The sequence below is a fragment of the Calypte anna genome, chromosome 9 (genome assembly GCF_003957555.1).
Source record: "Calypte anna isolate BGI_N300 chromosome 9, bCalAnn1_v1.p, whole genome shotgun sequence".
Classification (NCBI taxonomy): Eukaryota; Metazoa; Chordata; class Aves; order Apodiformes; family Trochilidae; genus Calypte; species Calypte anna.
The window spans coordinates 4,786,887-4,803,238 of record NC_044255.1 but is presented as its reverse complement, the minus strand read 5'-3'; the positions used below and the strand labels follow the sequence as shown (position 1 = coordinate 4,803,238).

The following is a 16,352-nucleotide window of genomic DNA, read 5'->3' as shown; positions in this document are numbered from 1 at the left end:
CCTCTCTTTCTAAGTAAAAAAAAAAAAAAAAAAAAAAAAAAAGAGAGAAGGAGAATTGGATTATTCTCAGCAGTCTGCTGCCCTACATGTTTTTTGCCTCTGGTGCTCTCTGCTTTTTTGAGAACAATTCATCTGACTTAAAATGGGGATTTATGTCCTGGTGCAAACTCTGATTTTCCTTGCAGAGGAGATGTAACCATTCCTTTTTCCATCTGGCACTCCAGGGCTTCAGCTCCATTTTCTCTACTTCTTCCAACAAATAGTAGCATGCTGGACCTGGGTTTTATATTCTCGACAGTCCTGGACTCATCGATTTGAGAAATTCTCCTCTTTGCTTGTACTACCTGCAACTCCTCTGCCAGAAAACCTGCTTCATTTTGGACTTTTGTTTATACTGCAGCTTTCCTGTCTCCTGCTCTCAGACACAGCAGCTGTATTCTCCTCTGGGAGCTGCCCCTGTCACCACCTTCCCTATAGGGACATGAGAGGAGCTTCCCCATCACACATGAACTGCCAGCTGTGGGTGTTCTGTGGGGGACTTTGAGATGCTGGTGTCTGATGAATTGCAATAGTTAAGATTTCCCAAAATTAACCTTTCTCTCTCAATTTTACCACCATGGGGTGAGATGCACATCTCATGGGGTTTTGCTGAACGCCTGGAGGAAAAGCTGGAAGCAATGGGCAGGAGGCAGGAACCAGCTGAGATACAGGAGTATTTATTTGGGCACTTCTGTTAAAATATCAGTGTGCTCCCTTCCCTGGATAAGAACAAGAAGAGGCAAATCTGGAGTGGTCAGCAGGCACACACAAAGCTCTTGCACAATGAGGGAAATCAGGTGAGCTGGGATGGAAGGAAAGCCCTTCAGGGAGGACTGAGACTCGGGGGCAGAACCACAGTGTTCAGAGGAAAAAGGAAAACGTTGTCCCTGCAGAGGCAGTGCAGGTCATCCCAAGAGAAACCCTTTGGCTGCTTGGGTAAATGAAGTCAAGGTATTCAGGGCAGATGTGGTAGAAGGATTAAAAGCTGAAGCTGTGCTTGTTCGGGTGGAATTTGGGCTTCAGTGAGTGGAAGGGGACTGACTAAAAGAGAGGGATCAGGCACCACACAGTCATTCTTCCTTTTGAGGTGCTGGCTGTGTGGGAGAGGGAAGGATCATGACTGGCAGTGTGGGTGGAGGCAGGAGATGTGGAACACATGCTGGGCCATCATAAATAGTCACCCATGGGTGATGCCTCCAGGACTGGGCTCATCTGAGAGGTGGTGGACACTGCTGGCTCCACGTGGCATTGCTCCCAGGTAAGGTGCCCTGGGCTTCCTTTGAATTCCCTGGCTTTTGGCCATGGAGCCATGCTGGCAGTAAGAGAGTCTTTCTTCTAAGTGTCTCTTGAGTATGAGGTTGGTTCAGCTGCACGTTGGCTTTTCCTCCCCTTACAGGAAGGTTTTGTGTTGGCTGAGGTAGAAGAAAGCAGCAAATGCAAACTTGGTTCTTGTAAAGCTGGAGGGGTGAGACCTTCCTGGGACAGAGGTCCTGGCTTTTCCCAGGGAGAGGGCAGCTGTGGCTGGGAAGGGGAGCTCTTGGATAGGGTCAGGGGAGAGTGGCAGAAGACCACAAGAACCTCTGGCTGGTGAGAGCAGCTCCTGCTGTGACTCCAGAGGAGCAGGAGCTGCTGGGAAGGTCCTTCAAGGTGGGGAGGGGGAACTCAGCACTGGGTACCTGTGACTCTGGGGGTACAACCACACTGCAAGTGAGACTCTTGTGAGAAGCCCTGAATTCCTTATAAGCCAGGCAGGGAGGACAGAAAGCAGAGGGGCAGGGGAAGCTGCAGGATGTCTGGAGCTGCTGGAGATGATTTGCTTGCATCCTCTCCACTCTGGAAGTTTTTGTAGCACTGTCCCTCCTCAGCAGCCTGAGGTGCTGGTCCCAGCTGGTCCCAGGAGGTCCCAGCCATCTGAAGGCCCCATGGGTGCCCCCTCAGATTCTCAGGCTGTGCAGGGTCTGGCAGGACAGCCTGGAGCTGGAGCATCCCTGATGCCAGGCAGGAGCGGGGCTGAGGCACAGAAATAGCCACGGGGCACTTCTGAGTCTGAGAGTCAGCCCTGCTGACACAAAATGGGTTGCAAGTCACCAGGAAAGGGGAAAATGCATAAAACCACCCCGGAGCTAAAATGAAGGCAGGGGAGAGGGACCTGGGACAAAACCAAACCGAGTTGTTTTCACTGGTCTGAGCTGGATGGGGTGGAGGTCCCCACCTTGCAGGTCAAAGAGAGGGAAAGCTGATTTTGGACAAGGTGTCACCTGGAGATGGGCAGGTGCCTTCTAGGTGAAATGGTAACTTGAGTGGCTTGCCCAGGGAGAACCTTTTCCTAATTAACTTTAATTGGTTTCAGCACATTCAGAGCTAGGGTAGGACTAGGGTGCCATGGGGATGGAGCTGCTGGAGGAATCTTGGACCAAGGATTCCCAGCCCTCTCCTGGCTCCCTCCTGGTTGCTGTAAGCCCTGAAAGTCAAACTGAGCTGTGGTGGGTGCTCTCCTTCCTGCAGGAATGTTCTGGAGGAGCTGAACCCTCAGGGTGCACAGGTTTCATCTCCACCTGCTTCTGTCTTAACCTCCACTGCCCATTTAGCAGAGAAATACGGGGAGGAGTTTGGCTTCTTCTTCTAGGATGAAACAGCTCAAGGACAGTGAATTTATTCCTAGTATTTAGTTAATTAATTGGTGTGGGGAAAATAGGATTTCCCTTGGAAATGGCTCTTGGGTAAGGGCAGTGCCTGGGGATGGGCTGGGACCCAAAGCCAGGGAGCAGCAAGGTCCTGGCCAGCCACGGCTGTGCTGGGAAAGCCCAGGGGCACTGGGGGGGCTGAGGGCAGCCCCTTCCCCTTCCCCTTCCTCTCCTCCTCCTCCTCCCCCTCCGCAGGGTGGCCATGTGCGTGGGGACCTGCAGCCGGATCGTGGGGCCCTGCCTGCTGGTGCTGGGCACCTTCTCCATAGCAGCCAACATCCTCCTGCTCTTCCCTGGGGGGGCAGCCAAGTACCTGCTGGAGGGACATATCACCAAACACGCCGGGATCCTGCCGGGTGTCTGGGGCGGAGGTGTCACCGTGAGTCCTGCGCTCTGCCCCCTCCCCTGCCCTGCCTGGGGACAGGATGGAGCAGGAGGCTCACACCTCTCTGTGTCCCCCCCCTCTGCTTTTGCCCTCCCCCAGGTGCTGCTTGCTGCAGCCCACACCACAGCAGTGGGCTGGAGATGTGCTTCGTGTTCCGACTGCGGCACCCGGCGCAATGTGAGGCGGCAGCGGGGGCCTGGTGACAAAGCCGAGTGACACAGGGGGGGTTGGGGGGGGCGGGTGGCTCCGGGGGAGGACGTGGCAAATGCCACACGGTAGGATGTGGTGGGTGGCTCCTGTCCCGTGGTGAGTCTTGGCACAGATCCCCCTCTCCTGGCACAGCGGTGGGATGGGGAATGGTGTCTGTGGGTCATGGTCAGGGGCACCCCAACCTACGGCCTTGTAGTGGGACATGGCAAGGGTGCCCCACACCATGGGGGGAGTTCCTGCTCTCCCGTGGCCCCACAGTGGGACGCTTCAGGGTGCCACCTCCCCAGAGGACACAGCTTCCCTTTTCTCACCGGGCTCCGTGTGGCAGCTCCCTGCCTGTCCCTGTGCCTGTTCCCTGACTGCTTCTGCCCAGCTCCACATGACCCAGCGATGGCTTCAGCCTCATCCTCAGCTTCACGGGGCTGGAGCAGAGGCCCTGGGGGGTACCACAACTGAGCAGTTTGGGTGGACCGAAAACCAGGGGACAGAACTGATCTCTGTGCCCCCCCCCCTCCACCATCTCCAGGGAAAGAAAAAAGAGGAATAAGGAGACTTAAAGTAGACCCCTCTGTGTTCTGCCCCTCCTGCTTTAGTTCCTTATCCTCAAACTCTCACAGGGGAGAAGGAGAGGGATTTGTCCCCTTACCAGACTCCAGGGATAAGGTGTTCCCCTCCTGGGTGCTGCCCACAGGCTTTCATCTCTGCCGTGCTCTCCAAGCTGGCTCTCCTGGGTGCTGCTGCCTGCTTTGTCCTCTCTGGGGTGGGTTTAACCAACGGACCCCTCTGCTTCTACAACGCCTCTGAGAATGGCTTTGGACATCACCCCCTCTGGGGTTACCCCTTCCTGGAGGCTGGGGGCCAGGAGACAGACCCCAGGTGAGGCAGGGGGGGGTTGAGTGGCTGGTGCTGCCTCATCGGCTTCTTTGCTAATTAAGCCGCCTTATTTATGGTGGGTGGGGGCAGGGGGATTGCTGGTGAGGACACAAGAGCCTGGTAGCTCAGGAGGTTCTCCCCTTCCACGGACTTCCCTGTGGTGCTTCCCCTGCTGAGCACACTCCTGAGGCAGCCGGGGTTCCCCCCCAGGCTGGAAAGCGACGGAGTTCTTGGTTCCAGGGCAGCATCTTCCCTCTCCTCCTCTCCTGGTCTCGCAGGGCAAGCAGCTACCTGCGGGATCGCGGCACCTGGAGCATCTGCCTGGAGCCGGCGGGCGTCGTGTCCTGGAACATCGCCCTCTTCTCCCTCCTGCTGCTCATCAGCGCCGCGGAGATGGTGCTGGCCTCCATCCAGATCCTGAACGGCTGCCTCGGGTGTCTCTGCGGCTTCTGCGAGGGGAAGTAGGGAGCTGCGGCGGTGCCAGGAGGCTGGCACTCGGAGGAGGAGGAGGTGTCTGTCCCTGCTTGTTCCTCAGCCGGTGACAGATGCCGTAGTGGGGGGGATGTGGCCTGAGCCGCCAGCCCCTCCCCGTGGGGGACAGGCACCCCCTCCCCGCAGGGGACAGGCACCCCCTCCCCGCAGGGGCGGTGGGCAAAGCGCTGCCCCCGAGCAGAGCCCCCCGCCCAGGTGATGCCTCTTCCTCTGCCCGATGCAGAGCCCTCGGGCCGGCAGCCGCGTGGGGCTGGAAACCGGGCTGCAGAGGCATGGAAGTGGGATCCGGCTCCTGGGAAACCCCACGGCTTACCCGGCTGCTCCCCATCAGCTGCAACCTGCGGCACGTCGGCGTTTGAAGGGATAAGAGCCGGGACACTGAAGTGCTTTTTGTTAACCAAGCTCTATTTAGGGCAGCTGGGACACGGGAGGAGCTGAACTGGACTCCAGCTGGGTCTGGAGGACTTGGCTGGAGTCAGGCTGAAGGAGGTAGGGCTGGAAATGAGGTGTTCCCCTCTCCCGAAGTATCCCCATAAACACAAGCTGAAAATGCAGCCACCCATCTCCATCACCCATCACCACTGGTCCAGGGCTGCTCACAGGGGGTGGCACTGGCAGCCCCATGTCCCCCAGCCCCATGTCCTCAGCCCCTAAAATATCACAGGGGACCAAGTGTCTGGTCCCACCAGACTTGAACCTGCCTGTGCTGTGAGGATGTTTGCCCCAAAACTGCTAAGGGAGAGAGGAAAGCAGCAATGTCAGTGGTAGCTTAAAGGAAAAAAGCCATCAGTCTGGTTAAACAGTCACTGGGTGCTCTGGGAGAGACTTTTGGGGAGAGGAGGGGTTGGCTCAAACAGGACCCTTAAAAAGGAGCAGTTAAAAATAAAAACAAAGAAAGACAGAGATGAATGAGCATGGGAGGAAAGCCCTGGGAGTAGGGTGGCAGTACCAGGTGTGGCACAGCCATGTGCCATCCATGTCCCACTGACCTGGCACGTGTGGGTGGCCTGGGGTGCCCCCAGCTGCCCCCTCCCCTTTATTCCTGCTGTTGCCCCCCCCCCTCCCCAGTGTATATTTCAGGGAGGGGCTCATGTGCTTGGAAAGGCACCTGCGCTAGTGGCACAACCAACTGTAAAACTAAAAGAAGCCATAAAAATTAGATAAAACCCGGTTTTGGGGACAGTGGCATGTACCTATTTGTGCTGTGGCTGTGGTGGCAGCACCCCAGGCTGCGGGGGTCCCGACACACCAGACTCTGGGTCAGTGCCCCAGGGTCCAGCACCGGGGGGGGCTGGGGGGAACCCAGCAGGGGGAGGAGGGCACTATGAGAGCAGACAGCCCCTCAGCCCCCGCTTCTGTCTGCACCGGGGGCTGCCGTAGTGCCGGGGGGCAGGGGCTGCCAGGGGGATGTTCTGCAGCACGTCGTAGAGTGTGAACATGCTGAAGGAGATCTGCTCGTAGGGGGAGCGTGTCCCGTTCTCGTAGAGGCAGGCGAAGGCAACGGTGGGGCCCCCGGAGATGGAGGCCTGGTTATAGGGCAGCTCCATGTAAGCCAGGTCCGAGTAAGCACTGGGGCCCTCGTAGATGACCCACGGCTCCGTCCAGCTCTCGGCGTCCCTGGGGAAGGTGCTGAGGTGAACCCCCATGTTGACCCGAGACATGGAGCTGGTGGGGTGGGAGTAGAGGATCCACGTGGGTGCTTGGAAGAAGGGAACGGGGCTGGGTGTCACCACAGGGTCCCCCGGGGCACCGGTGGCAGGTAGGGCACCTTCCCTCTCCCCCGGCTTGGTTGGAGTCTGGCTGCTGCCCCCGGGGAGGTACCCCGGCCTCGGGAGCATCTGATGAGCTGAGCCCCGGGGGGATGTCCCGGGGTGCTGGGGGGCCCTGGGAACATAGACCAAGGGCGCCGGGAAGCCGACGACGCTGCCGTGACAGCCATGGGGAGGCTCGACCAGGCGCTGGACCAGCTGCCCCCCGTGGAAGACAGCCCCATCATCCGTGCTCAGAGCCTGGACCCTGAAGCCCAGGGGGCTGCGGGCGTTGCAGTAGAGGACGTTGGAGCCGTCCTCCTCATCCACGGACACCATCTGGCACTCGCCCGTCTGCAGGTTGGGGATGAACTCCCCAAAACGCCAGCCCCGGCCGTGGTCGTCGCTGTAGAAGGCGAAGGAGTGGGGGGTGGTCTTGCAGAGCTGCCCGAAGCACTCCTTGCAGTCGATGTGGTAGCTGTAGGCGGGCACCAGGAGCCGCCCGGACCGCAGCTGGATCCCGTGCCCGGGGCCCAGGGCGAACGTCGCCCAATCTGGAGAACAGAGTGGGATGGGGGGTGAGGGGTGGACCCCGTGGTCCCCCTGCCCTGCCGACACGGGAGGGTCCCCGGGGCACCCCCCAGCCCAGCCCAGCATCAGAGCCCCGCACTGCCTGGGTGTCCTCACACGCGGTCCCACCCATAGCTACAGAGCCTCTCCACCTCTTCCTCCCCACTGCAAGCACTACAGGTCCTCTCTCCATCCCCTTTCCTCTGCTTGGGGTCCTCTTCAGCCTTACTTACTTGTTGCTCGAGGGCTTCCCACCCCGAGGGCCCCTCCAGCCACAGCGGGGGTGGCTCCGGGAGGCCAAACCCGGGCGCACCCTCCTTGCTGGCTGTCCCCTGCCCTCCTCACCCCTCTCTGGTGGGATTACCTTTGATGGCCCCCCCGATGACCTGCTGCGTCAGGTCCGCGGCCGCGCTCCAGCTCAGGCCCTGGTCGGTGCTGGTGACGCAGCAGAGGCGGGTGACATTTTGCCCGGTGACGATCTGGTAGGCTTCGGGCGTTCTGCCCAAGACGGTGATGAAGAAGAGGAAGAGGGTGCCCGTGAACTCGTCGTAGAGCGGGCAGGGGTTCATCGACCGGTGGTGCTGCAGCGTCGCCGTCTCCAGCACCCGCATGGCTTCCCACTGCCCGGGGAGGAGGAGGAGAGCGATGGGGAGGGATGAGGAGCAGCCCCCTCACCTCCCCACTGGCACCTGGGGGGCTCCGGGACCTCGGCTTTGCCGCACACGAGGCGGGGGGGGGGAGGACGAGTCCCGCTGTCTCCACGCCCCCAGCCCACGGCGCCCACCCGTGTCTCACCTCCACGTAGCTCCCGTAGATGGTGCCGCGGCGCAGCACCAGGAGGTTGGCGTGGGCATCGTCAGCGCTGAGCCTCTCCTCAGCAAAGGCCAGCAGCTTGGCCACGCAGGGCAGGTAGAGCAGCGCGGGCACCCGGTACGTGACGCCGTTGGACTCCTTCTCAAAGAGCACCGTGCGGGCCGGGAAGTGCCGGGAGCTCATGGTGTCTGCAGCGGGAAGGGGCAGTCACACCTCGGGAGCGTGGGGAAGGGACTGGAGGGGGAGAAGCAGCTGCCGGGCTTGTCCTGGAGGGGTTTGAGGAACCTGCCTGGTTCCTACGGGCAGGGCTGGAGGCGAGAGGGACTGGATGCATGGTGCGGTGGCGACAAGTCACCGTGGCTCAAAGGGGGACACACACACAGGATTTTGGGTGGCACCAGAAAGATAGACCCGGCCTATCTCCAAATAAAGCTAAACTGATCCCCAAGATGCTCTTCCGAAGGGGTCTCTGTTAAATTGAGGCCAGGTGAGCCAAGGGCGGGATAAGCGCTGCGGTTCCTCCCTCCCAGCATCTATCCCGGGCAGGGGGTGGGGGCAGAGCCCCTTTCCACATGGCCAAAACCCTGGGACCAGCTGCGGCTCCTCTGAAGGGGACCCTGGAGGGAACGGTGTGTCCTGTGGCCCCGATGCACACCAGACCCAGCCCTCATTCCTCTCTTCCCTGCAGGGAAGTCCTGAGGTGCACAACGGGAACCGAGGGGGTCCCCGGGCAGCAGGGGGTCCCCAAGCACCTCTCTAGGGGACCGGAGGGCTGCAGCCGGGCTCGGCTATCCCCAGCTACACGTCCCGGGATATGGCAGCGGGAGAGGAGACGGGCATCCCGCTGGGATGGCCAAGGAGAACTCTCACCTGTGTTTAATTAGAAGCTTTTGCTGATCACCCCCCCGCAGAGAACGCAGAGGCACTCACCGGTCCCGCAGAGCTGGGGAGGGCTCCTGCAGCCACCGGCGCTCTGCAGAGCCCCTCACCTCGCAGCTTCGGTGCCACCCCTCCTGGCAGGTCCCCTCCGATGGGTCACAGGGCTTCTGCGGTAGCCGGGACAAAGCCCTGAGTCAGCAGCGGCAGCTCCAGGCAGCACAAAGGCCCCGTTGTGAGCCCAGGCAGAGCTGGGGGCCCCGGGGCTGCTGCTTTGCTCGGAACCCCCAGGAGGGGATGGATGCAAAGGGAGCCCGGTGCGGGGGGGGGAAAAGGGTCGCATCTCCTGCCTCAGTTTCCCTCCACCCGCACACTGGGAAGAGGCCAAACCTCCCTGCCCACCCCCAGGGCTCACCCCAGCCCTTGGGCTGCCAGTTGGAGGGTCCCAGTCTTCCCAGGACCCCCCACATCTCCCCTTGCACCCATCTCAGCTGCTCAGAAGTAATTTTCTGTTTACAGTCCAGCAGCAGCTGAGCTAGGGGGGCAGGTGGAAATTCACCCGTGAAGTCACGGGTCAGAAGCTCCAAGGTGAAAGCCCAGGCTGTGGTGGCTGAGTTGGCCAGGAAAGGCCCTGGGGGACTGCCCAGGCTGCACACAGATGATTGCACACGCAGTCTCCTCCTCCCCCCCAGCTACTTACCTCCTAAGCATGGTTAATTTTAGCTGGGGTTGCTGGAGCAGGAACCCGTGAAGGTGCTGCTGCTGCTCTCTGTGCTGCTCCTGAGGAGCACAGACCCTGCTGCAGGAGGTGAAGCCTTGCCCCAGCTCCCTGCCAGGTTTGTCAGCAGAGCCCAGGAATCATGGAATCACAGAATGGGCTGGGTTGGAAGGGACCTCAGAGATCATCAAGTCCAACCCTTGATCCACTCCCCCCGTGGTTCCCAGCCCATGGCACTCAGTGCCACATCCAGGCTCTTTGGAAAGATCTCCAGGCACGGAGAATCCACTCCTTCCCTGGGCAGCCCATTCCAATGTCTGATCACCCTCTCCAGAAAGAAATTCTTTCTAATCTCCAACCTAAACCTCCCCTGGCACAACTTGAGACCCTGCCCTCTTGTCTTGCTGAGAGTTGCCTGGGAAAAGAGCCCAACCCCCCCCTGGCTCCAACCTCCTTTCAGGGAGTTGTAGAGAGTGATGAGGTCTCCCCTGAGCCTCCTCTTCTCCAGCCTCAACACCCCCAGCTCCCTCAGCCTCACCTCATAGGATCTGTGCTCGAGTCCCTTCACCAGCCCAGTTGCCTCCTTTGGACCTGCTCCAGGACTCCCCCAGCTCTGCTCCCTTCCCACAGCACAGCCCTCCTGTTTCCCAGGCTGAGGAGCTGCTGGGTTGGGTTGTGTTGCTTTCCCACTTCTCCCAAGGGAAGCTGCCAGCCAAGCAACCCTGGCTCCAAGCACCCCAGCTGCACCATCCATCCCCTGAGCTGGGGAGACACTGGCCAAGGGCTGAGAACATTCTCCATGGGGCATGGTGGCCACCTTGAAAACCAGCAGTGGGCAAGCATTAGGGTGGTGACTCCAAAGCCCTGGGGCTTCCTGATAAACCTCAGCAACAGCCTGGCAGCAGGGAGCTGGCTAATGAGAAACGGCCTCCCAGGAACATTTAATTACTTCCTGTATTAATGAGGTAATGCCCTAACTGAGCAGCAGCTGTGCCCTCCCTCCACCCCTCTCCCATTCAGTGTTGGAGACTTTGTCCCAAAGAAGCCTCTGCTATAGAGCTCCAGGGGTGCTGCAACCAAGGGGCTGTCCCTGCCCAGAAACCAGGGACCCTTGCCCAAAACAAGGGGGTGAAACCAGAAAATGAGCCCTCTCAGGAACACACCAAGCAGTGCCCAGGGGTTCAAAGGACCCTCAGGAACATCTCATGAGCCAGTGGTGGGGCAGGGTGCTCAGGACTCTCATCTGAAAAGCTGCCCTAGCTTCTCACAGTGGTCAGCCCTGGAGCACAGATGCTGCCAGGCAGGAGACCCAACATCTCACCTGACTCCTTTGGCTGCTGCATCCCCTCATGGTGCTCTCCTCCTCATTTCCCTCCCCCTCCTTTTTTTTTTTTTTTTTTTTTTTTTCTTCCTCTCCTCTTCTTCCAACACAAAAAAATCAGGATTTGCTCCAGTGAGCTGTGACCAGCCTGGACACAGTACTGGCTGTTAAATATAGTCAAATGCAAACAAAGCAATTAAGTCCGTGATTAATGATTAAGAGGCAGGAACATCTAAGCCAACTGGAAAGCTTGCCCAGTGCTGAGGAGCCGTGGGCTGTCCCCCCCTGGGATCAGGGAGAAGGGATCACACAGGATCTCCCCAACACAAGGGTCTTTAGCTCAAGGGTCTTTAGCTCTTGGTGGCCCCAACCAACCCCCCCCCCCCCCATGCACAAGGGTCCTGTGGGCCAGCCAGGTGCCAGGTGTGATGCACAGTGGTGGGAAATCACCGTGGGCTGCTGAGTGTCTCTAGTTGGGAGTCGGGAGCTGCACTTTCTCCTGGAAAGTGGTCCAGAGCAAGGGCAAGTCCAACTGCTTCCTCTGCTTGTGTGGGTGCTGGACAGTGTAAAGATAGGACGTGTACTGGAGCTCTGGCATAACCATTTTCTGGCAGGTTCTCAGGGTCCTGTTGTCCAAGTCCTGTTTGAGGTTGTAACCGAGGATATTGGCAGCCCCTGACTGGAAAGGCAGGAGACCTTTGTTCTCGATGTGGTCCCTCCCCACGGCCCCCTGGTCTGAGAGACAGGTCTGCATGAGCCCCCTCTGCCTCCTCCGCAGGTGATTCACCTCCTTCTCCAGCTCCTCCAGCCCTATGGTGTCCTCAATTCTCCTCCAGAAGCTCTGGTTGAAGTGCAGGTAGAGCTTCCAGTCCAGGGAGCACCAGCTTTTTATCCTCTCCTCGCTCTCTGGGGTCAAGGTCTGGACGGTGTCCTGGCTCCTTGAATTGAGTTTGAAGTAAATCACATCATCCAGCTCCCAGCACAAAGCGTGCTTCAGGAGCACCATGGACTCATCAAAGTACTCTGCTATCAAGATGAGGTGGAAGTTCTGTTCAATCTCCTCCAGGACCCCCTGGATGTACCTCTCGTCGTCCTCGGCGTTGTTGTCGTAGCCGAAGTCATACCACATGATGTTCCTGGCATAGATGTTGTAGTGCTGGTCTGCTGGGTGGTAATACCTCCTGGGAGAGGCCAGGTACTCATTCACATCCTTGGAGAACCTGAAGGCAGGGACGCTGTCCTTGTAGTAGACGTAGGAGGATTCCAGCAGAGGAATGGGGTTCCTGAGGATGGAGAAGTAGAAGGTGTTGGCTGCCATCACCTTTTGCACCTGTTTGTGGGGAGAAAGAAGAGAAGCTGATAGTCTGGGGGTAACAGCTTGCTCCAGAAGGTTTCTCTTCAGGTGTCCCGGCTCCTCCTTACCTCCGAGGGGTTGAACCTCAAGTGGTTGCACATGATGTTGTAGTTTTGTCCTATGGCTTGAAATTCCTCCACGAAGTCAGCCAGGAAGGTCCTTGGGTAGCCCAGGTGGAGGAGCTGGTCAGCTGGGAGGGCGATGGTGAGGTTGTACCTCTCTGCAAACCTGAACATGATGTTCAGGACGGTGCTGCTGGCTGTCTTGTGGGTCTTGAGGAACATGACGTTGGTCCTGGCACGACAAGGCGTGCTGGGGATCAGCAGCTCCCTCTGGCTCTTCAAGATTCTGCAGGAAGGCAACAGACTGAGAAAACAGCCTGTCCAGTGCTGCTCCCCACCTCTGACACCTGGAAAAGCCAAACCCCAGCAGGTCCTCCTCCTGCTCCCACACCCACAGCTGGCACAAAGCTCCCCATCCCTCAGGTGGGGGTGTCAGGCAGCTTTCTGCTTCTCCAGGTCCTCACTTACCCCAGGGCTTTGGTTCAATCCCCTTTTCTTTTGTCCATCCAGCTTGTTTTGCCCTCTGGCTGATTCCATCCCTTGCCTGCCCAAACGTGGACTTTGGGACCTAACTTGGGGCTGCTGCCTTTACAAGGTTAGCCTAAACCCCCTGACACCCAAACCAAGCACCAGGGGTCAGACCCTTGCTGCCTTGGGTCAGATCCTTGTCCTGCAGCCTTGTTTCTGATTCACTTACGGATGGTTTTTAATCTTCGTATGGAAGAACCCTGACAGGAAGAGGAGTCCCAGGCAAAGGTTGAAAATGATGAGACATCTGACATGCCTGGTAAGAAAGCAGAGTTTCAGTGGTTTCTTTTATCTGATCCTCCTTCCCCAGGTATGAACCACCAGACTTTGCCTATTGCCCATTTTTAGCCCCAGGAGCACAGCTCCATGTCTCCCTGGTGCCAGCCACCCTCAGCTCCCCAGGTTTGTCAGCAGCTCTGGCAGTAGAGGCAGGACAGTCAGAAATGCCACTGTCACTGTCACTGTCCTAATTTTGGCCTTTGCCAAGACATAGGCAGTCCCTGCTAAGCTTTTCCAAGAGCCTCCCACTCTCTTCTGCTTTACTTTTCTTTTGGTTTTCTGGCCTTTAGAGCTCATTCACTATTCACAGTTCTAGTTTACTCACTAGAAAATGAGTCCTTTGTAGGGGCATGAGGATTTCTTTGGGAAGAAATCTGAGCATCTCCTGTCAATGCACCACTCCAAAAGATGGGGTTCACAGAGAAACCCTACATTGATTATTTTTCCATGTAAATGGAGATTTTTTTGCTACAACAGAGATTTTTCAATACAGAAAACTGACTGCTAGCCCAACAGCACTTGGAACACACTAATTATGCCCTGCTTTCCCACAGGAGGACCACATCCCTGCTGTGCTAACCCCTCCTCCCAGCCCAGGTCTCCTGCTTGGCCTCACACAGGTCTCTCTCTCATCTCCCTTTCTCACCTTGGCCAGACTATGAGCTGCCCAAGCTCAGAGGCAGGTGGACGAAGCACTCCACCTCCCACTGCTTTGCCTAGATGAGGTTTAATCAGTATTTCTTAGGGCTGTTAGGGAGATGGGGGGACACCCTCCCCCCCTTTCCTACAAACATCAGTAGAGATGAGATGAGAAGAACTGCAGAGAAGCCCACAGAGAGTGAGCAGGCTCCTGGCTGTACCCCTGCCCACCTTCTTGGTTTTTCATTTAAAGCACAGTTTTTCACTTAAAACACATCCCCCTGCCTGCCTGCAGGCTCAGCACACACTCACTGCTACCAGAGAAGGTTCAGCACATCCTGCAAACCTGCACCTGGGGCTTCACCCCCTGCTCTGCACCCACAGCCCTGGCACAGCCCTGGAGAGCCAGCACTGCTCCCACTGCCTGCCGGGTTCCACCTCTCTGGAACTGGGAACTGCTCTGCCAGTGAGTGGCTCCCAGCAGAGGCTGGAGGGGAAGCAGGGAGTACCTGGAGTTATGTGAGACAGAGCTGAGCTTTCACACCAAGTCAGAGCTGCAAGCTGTGAGCAGAGGGGTTTTGTAACCACCCGGTGTGACAGGGGAGTGTGCAGAGCAGGACTCACAGGAGCAGGGAAGAATTCCACCTGGGATATGGGAATCACAGGGCACCAGCAGAGCCACCACCAGCGTTTCGGAGTGAAGTGACGGTCTTTTCCAAAGCGAAACTCCAGAGGAAAAGCCACGATAGGATCTTTGCATGAAAGTGCAAGGAAGCCCTTGGGAGCCGATTGCTGAGACACAAAATTCTTCTGAACAAGCTAAAAAAACCTTGTGGACCTGTCAACAAGCAGGGCTGATACCAGAGCTTTGTTTCCCCTTTCTGACCTGCTCCGTGCCACCTCTCAGCTGGGAAAGCAACCACGGAAAACTGCCCCTCAGGTAACACAGCTACAGATGGCTTAAGCCTTGGGACAACCTTCTGGTGGTTCCTTTGGCTGAAGCTGAAAATAACAGACCTGTGTCTCACCCTAACCAGGCTCCTTCAAATTAAAAGACCTGGAGCAGGGGGAAGAAGCCTTCAGGGAGAGATTAACCTCTCTCCTGAAGGGAGCTGTAACTCACTCCCTGCAGTCAGTAACAACTTACAGGGGTCCCCTGAACCAGCCCTGGGCACAAACAGCGTTTGAATTCTGCACCCCCAGCCTTCACACCTCCCTCTCCCCTTACCTGGAGGTGCACCCAGGGCTTTTCATGCTGCTCCCTGCTGCCGGCCAGCAAATATCTCCTTTGCAAATCGACTCCAAGGTTCCTTTCCTCCCCGGGCTCTTACTGTAGGAGTCTCTATTTCTAGCATCCCCTCTGCTATAAATGGCTGAGATAGGTGAGGACAAAGGGAGTGGCTGGGTGTTCCCAGGGGTGCCAGGAAAAGCACTGCCCAGGCATGGCGTTAACCTAGCACAGACACAGAGAGCTAACCCAGGGTTCTGCAGGGACCTTTTCATGGGGATCCCCTCCTCTCCTGGCTGTGGGGCAGGGTGCTGGCAGCAGGGGCTGCCAGGAGGAGGGCATCAGGTGTGCAGCACCCCTGCCTTGCTCACTGCCACCCTGCTTGGTCCCCTGGGGCACTGCCTGCCTCTGGTGCTTGCTCAGTGCTTCAGGACTCTAAATTCTCTGCCAGACACATATGGCAACAGGAAACGAGGGACAACAACAGGAAAACAGGAATGGTGTTCACCTACTTGAAATTCCCTTTAAAACAGAGACTTCAAGCTCAGAGAGGCTCCTCAGTAAGACTGCCATTACTGCTGCTGGAGGTGACTCCAAAACGCCTTTCTGGTGTTGTTACAACCATTACCACCTGCACTACACAGGAATTTGAGATTCCACCAAGGCTCCTGCACACCAGCACTTCCCAAACTGGGTTTGATGGTTGAAAATTGCCCTGCGAAAAGAGGATTTGTCCCACAAATCTGCCTGGAGGTGGGGTAATCTCCCTGCTCCCCACAGCGGGGATGAAGATGATGCTCTCCTAAGCAAGGCAACAAAAAGCTGACACACACCTCCCAGCCCAGCCCCAGGGCATTAAGCTGTTCTTTTTGTTTTTTATGGTCACAACACTTCCCCTGCACCTCTTGCTCCCCATTCCCCCCCTCCCATCCGTATTCTGGTGGCCCAACCTGCCACACCAAGAGCCAAGTTCTCAGCACTCTGGTACCCTTCAACCCTTCACACTTCTTTTGTAAATCACAGACTTTTCCACCCAGCCCCAACCCCAACCCCACTGCTTATCCAGAGTCAGAGCCTGGCAAGATGTAGGGTGGCTTTCCTTCAGTTTCTGGGTAGCACAGGAGCCAATGTGCTGTTTTATGAGTAATTTCTAGGGTTACTCTTGGCACAGTGTCAGCAGCTGCTGGCAGGGGGTGACACTCAGCAGACTTCTTTCTTTCTCCTCTTACATTACATGCGTCAGCTCTGCCATCACTTGCTCAGAAGCTGCCAGAAGCTGCTCTAGTCACAAAAGACCATTTTTGCTTTGGTTTTTTTGTTTGTTTGTTTTTGCACTTCCACAGTCGATTAATTGCTCTCTCCCAGGGAGCTGTACGTGAACCCTCAGGTGTGATTACGCAAAAATACAACCCCAAAAAAACCCCATCCTCAAACAAATGATGCCAGGCAGAACGACCTGGCTGGAGGTGGCTCTGTGCTGCTCACAGAGTGGGAGCAGTGAGGTTCAGCCACTCCACACAGGATCAGCCAGCT

The 16,352-nt window shown here is 57.4% G+C and overlaps 3 protein-coding genes across 4 annotated transcripts; 1 reads left to right on the top strand and 2 right to left on the bottom strand.

Annotated features, from left to right (window-relative positions):
- The first annotated feature begins 2,895 nt into the window (after positions 1-2,895).
- Positions 2,896-4,656, top strand: TM4SF19 (transmembrane 4 L six family member 19). The gene is made up of 4 exons (XM_030456585.1): positions 2,896-3,102; positions 3,208-3,285; positions 4,010-4,194; positions 4,470-4,656. The coding sequence occupies exons 1-4, from the start codon at positions 2,926-2,928 to the stop codon at positions 4,654-4,656; spliced, it is 627 nt and encodes a 208-aa protein (XP_030312445.1). The 5' UTR covers positions 2,896-2,925.
- Positions 4,657-5,837: 1,181 nt separating this feature from the next.
- Positions 5,838-8,937, bottom strand: NEU4 (neuraminidase 4). Of its 2 annotated transcripts, none has more exons than XM_030456583.1 (4): positions 8,685-8,937; positions 7,797-8,002; positions 7,366-7,621; positions 5,838-6,985 (listed from the first exon to the last, which is right to left on the bottom strand). In XM_030456583.1, exons 2-4 carry the CDS (start codon positions 7,995-7,997, stop codon positions 6,006-6,008), a joined length of 1,437 nt encoding a protein of 478 aa, XP_030312443.1. In that variant the 5' UTR covers positions 7,998-8,002; positions 8,685-8,937; the 3' UTR covers positions 5,838-6,005. The 2 variants fall into 2 exon arrangements, with proteins under 2 accessions (XP_030312443.1, XP_030312444.1); XM_030456584.1 differs by having other exon boundaries at positions 8,745-8,937.
- A 1,960-nt stretch (positions 8,938-10,897) lies between these two features.
- GAL3ST2 (galactose-3-O-sulfotransferase 2) lies at positions 10,898-15,078 on the bottom strand. Its single transcript, XM_030456595.1, has 4 exons — positions 14,820-15,078; positions 12,843-12,929; positions 12,152-12,431; positions 10,898-12,059 (listed from the first exon to the last, which is right to left on the bottom strand). Exons 1-4 carry the CDS (start codon positions 14,843-14,845, stop codon positions 11,199-11,201), a joined length of 1,254 nt encoding a protein of 417 aa, XP_030312455.1. The 5' UTR covers positions 14,846-15,078; the 3' UTR covers positions 10,898-11,198.
- Between the last annotated feature and the right edge of the window lie 1,274 nt (positions 15,079-16,352).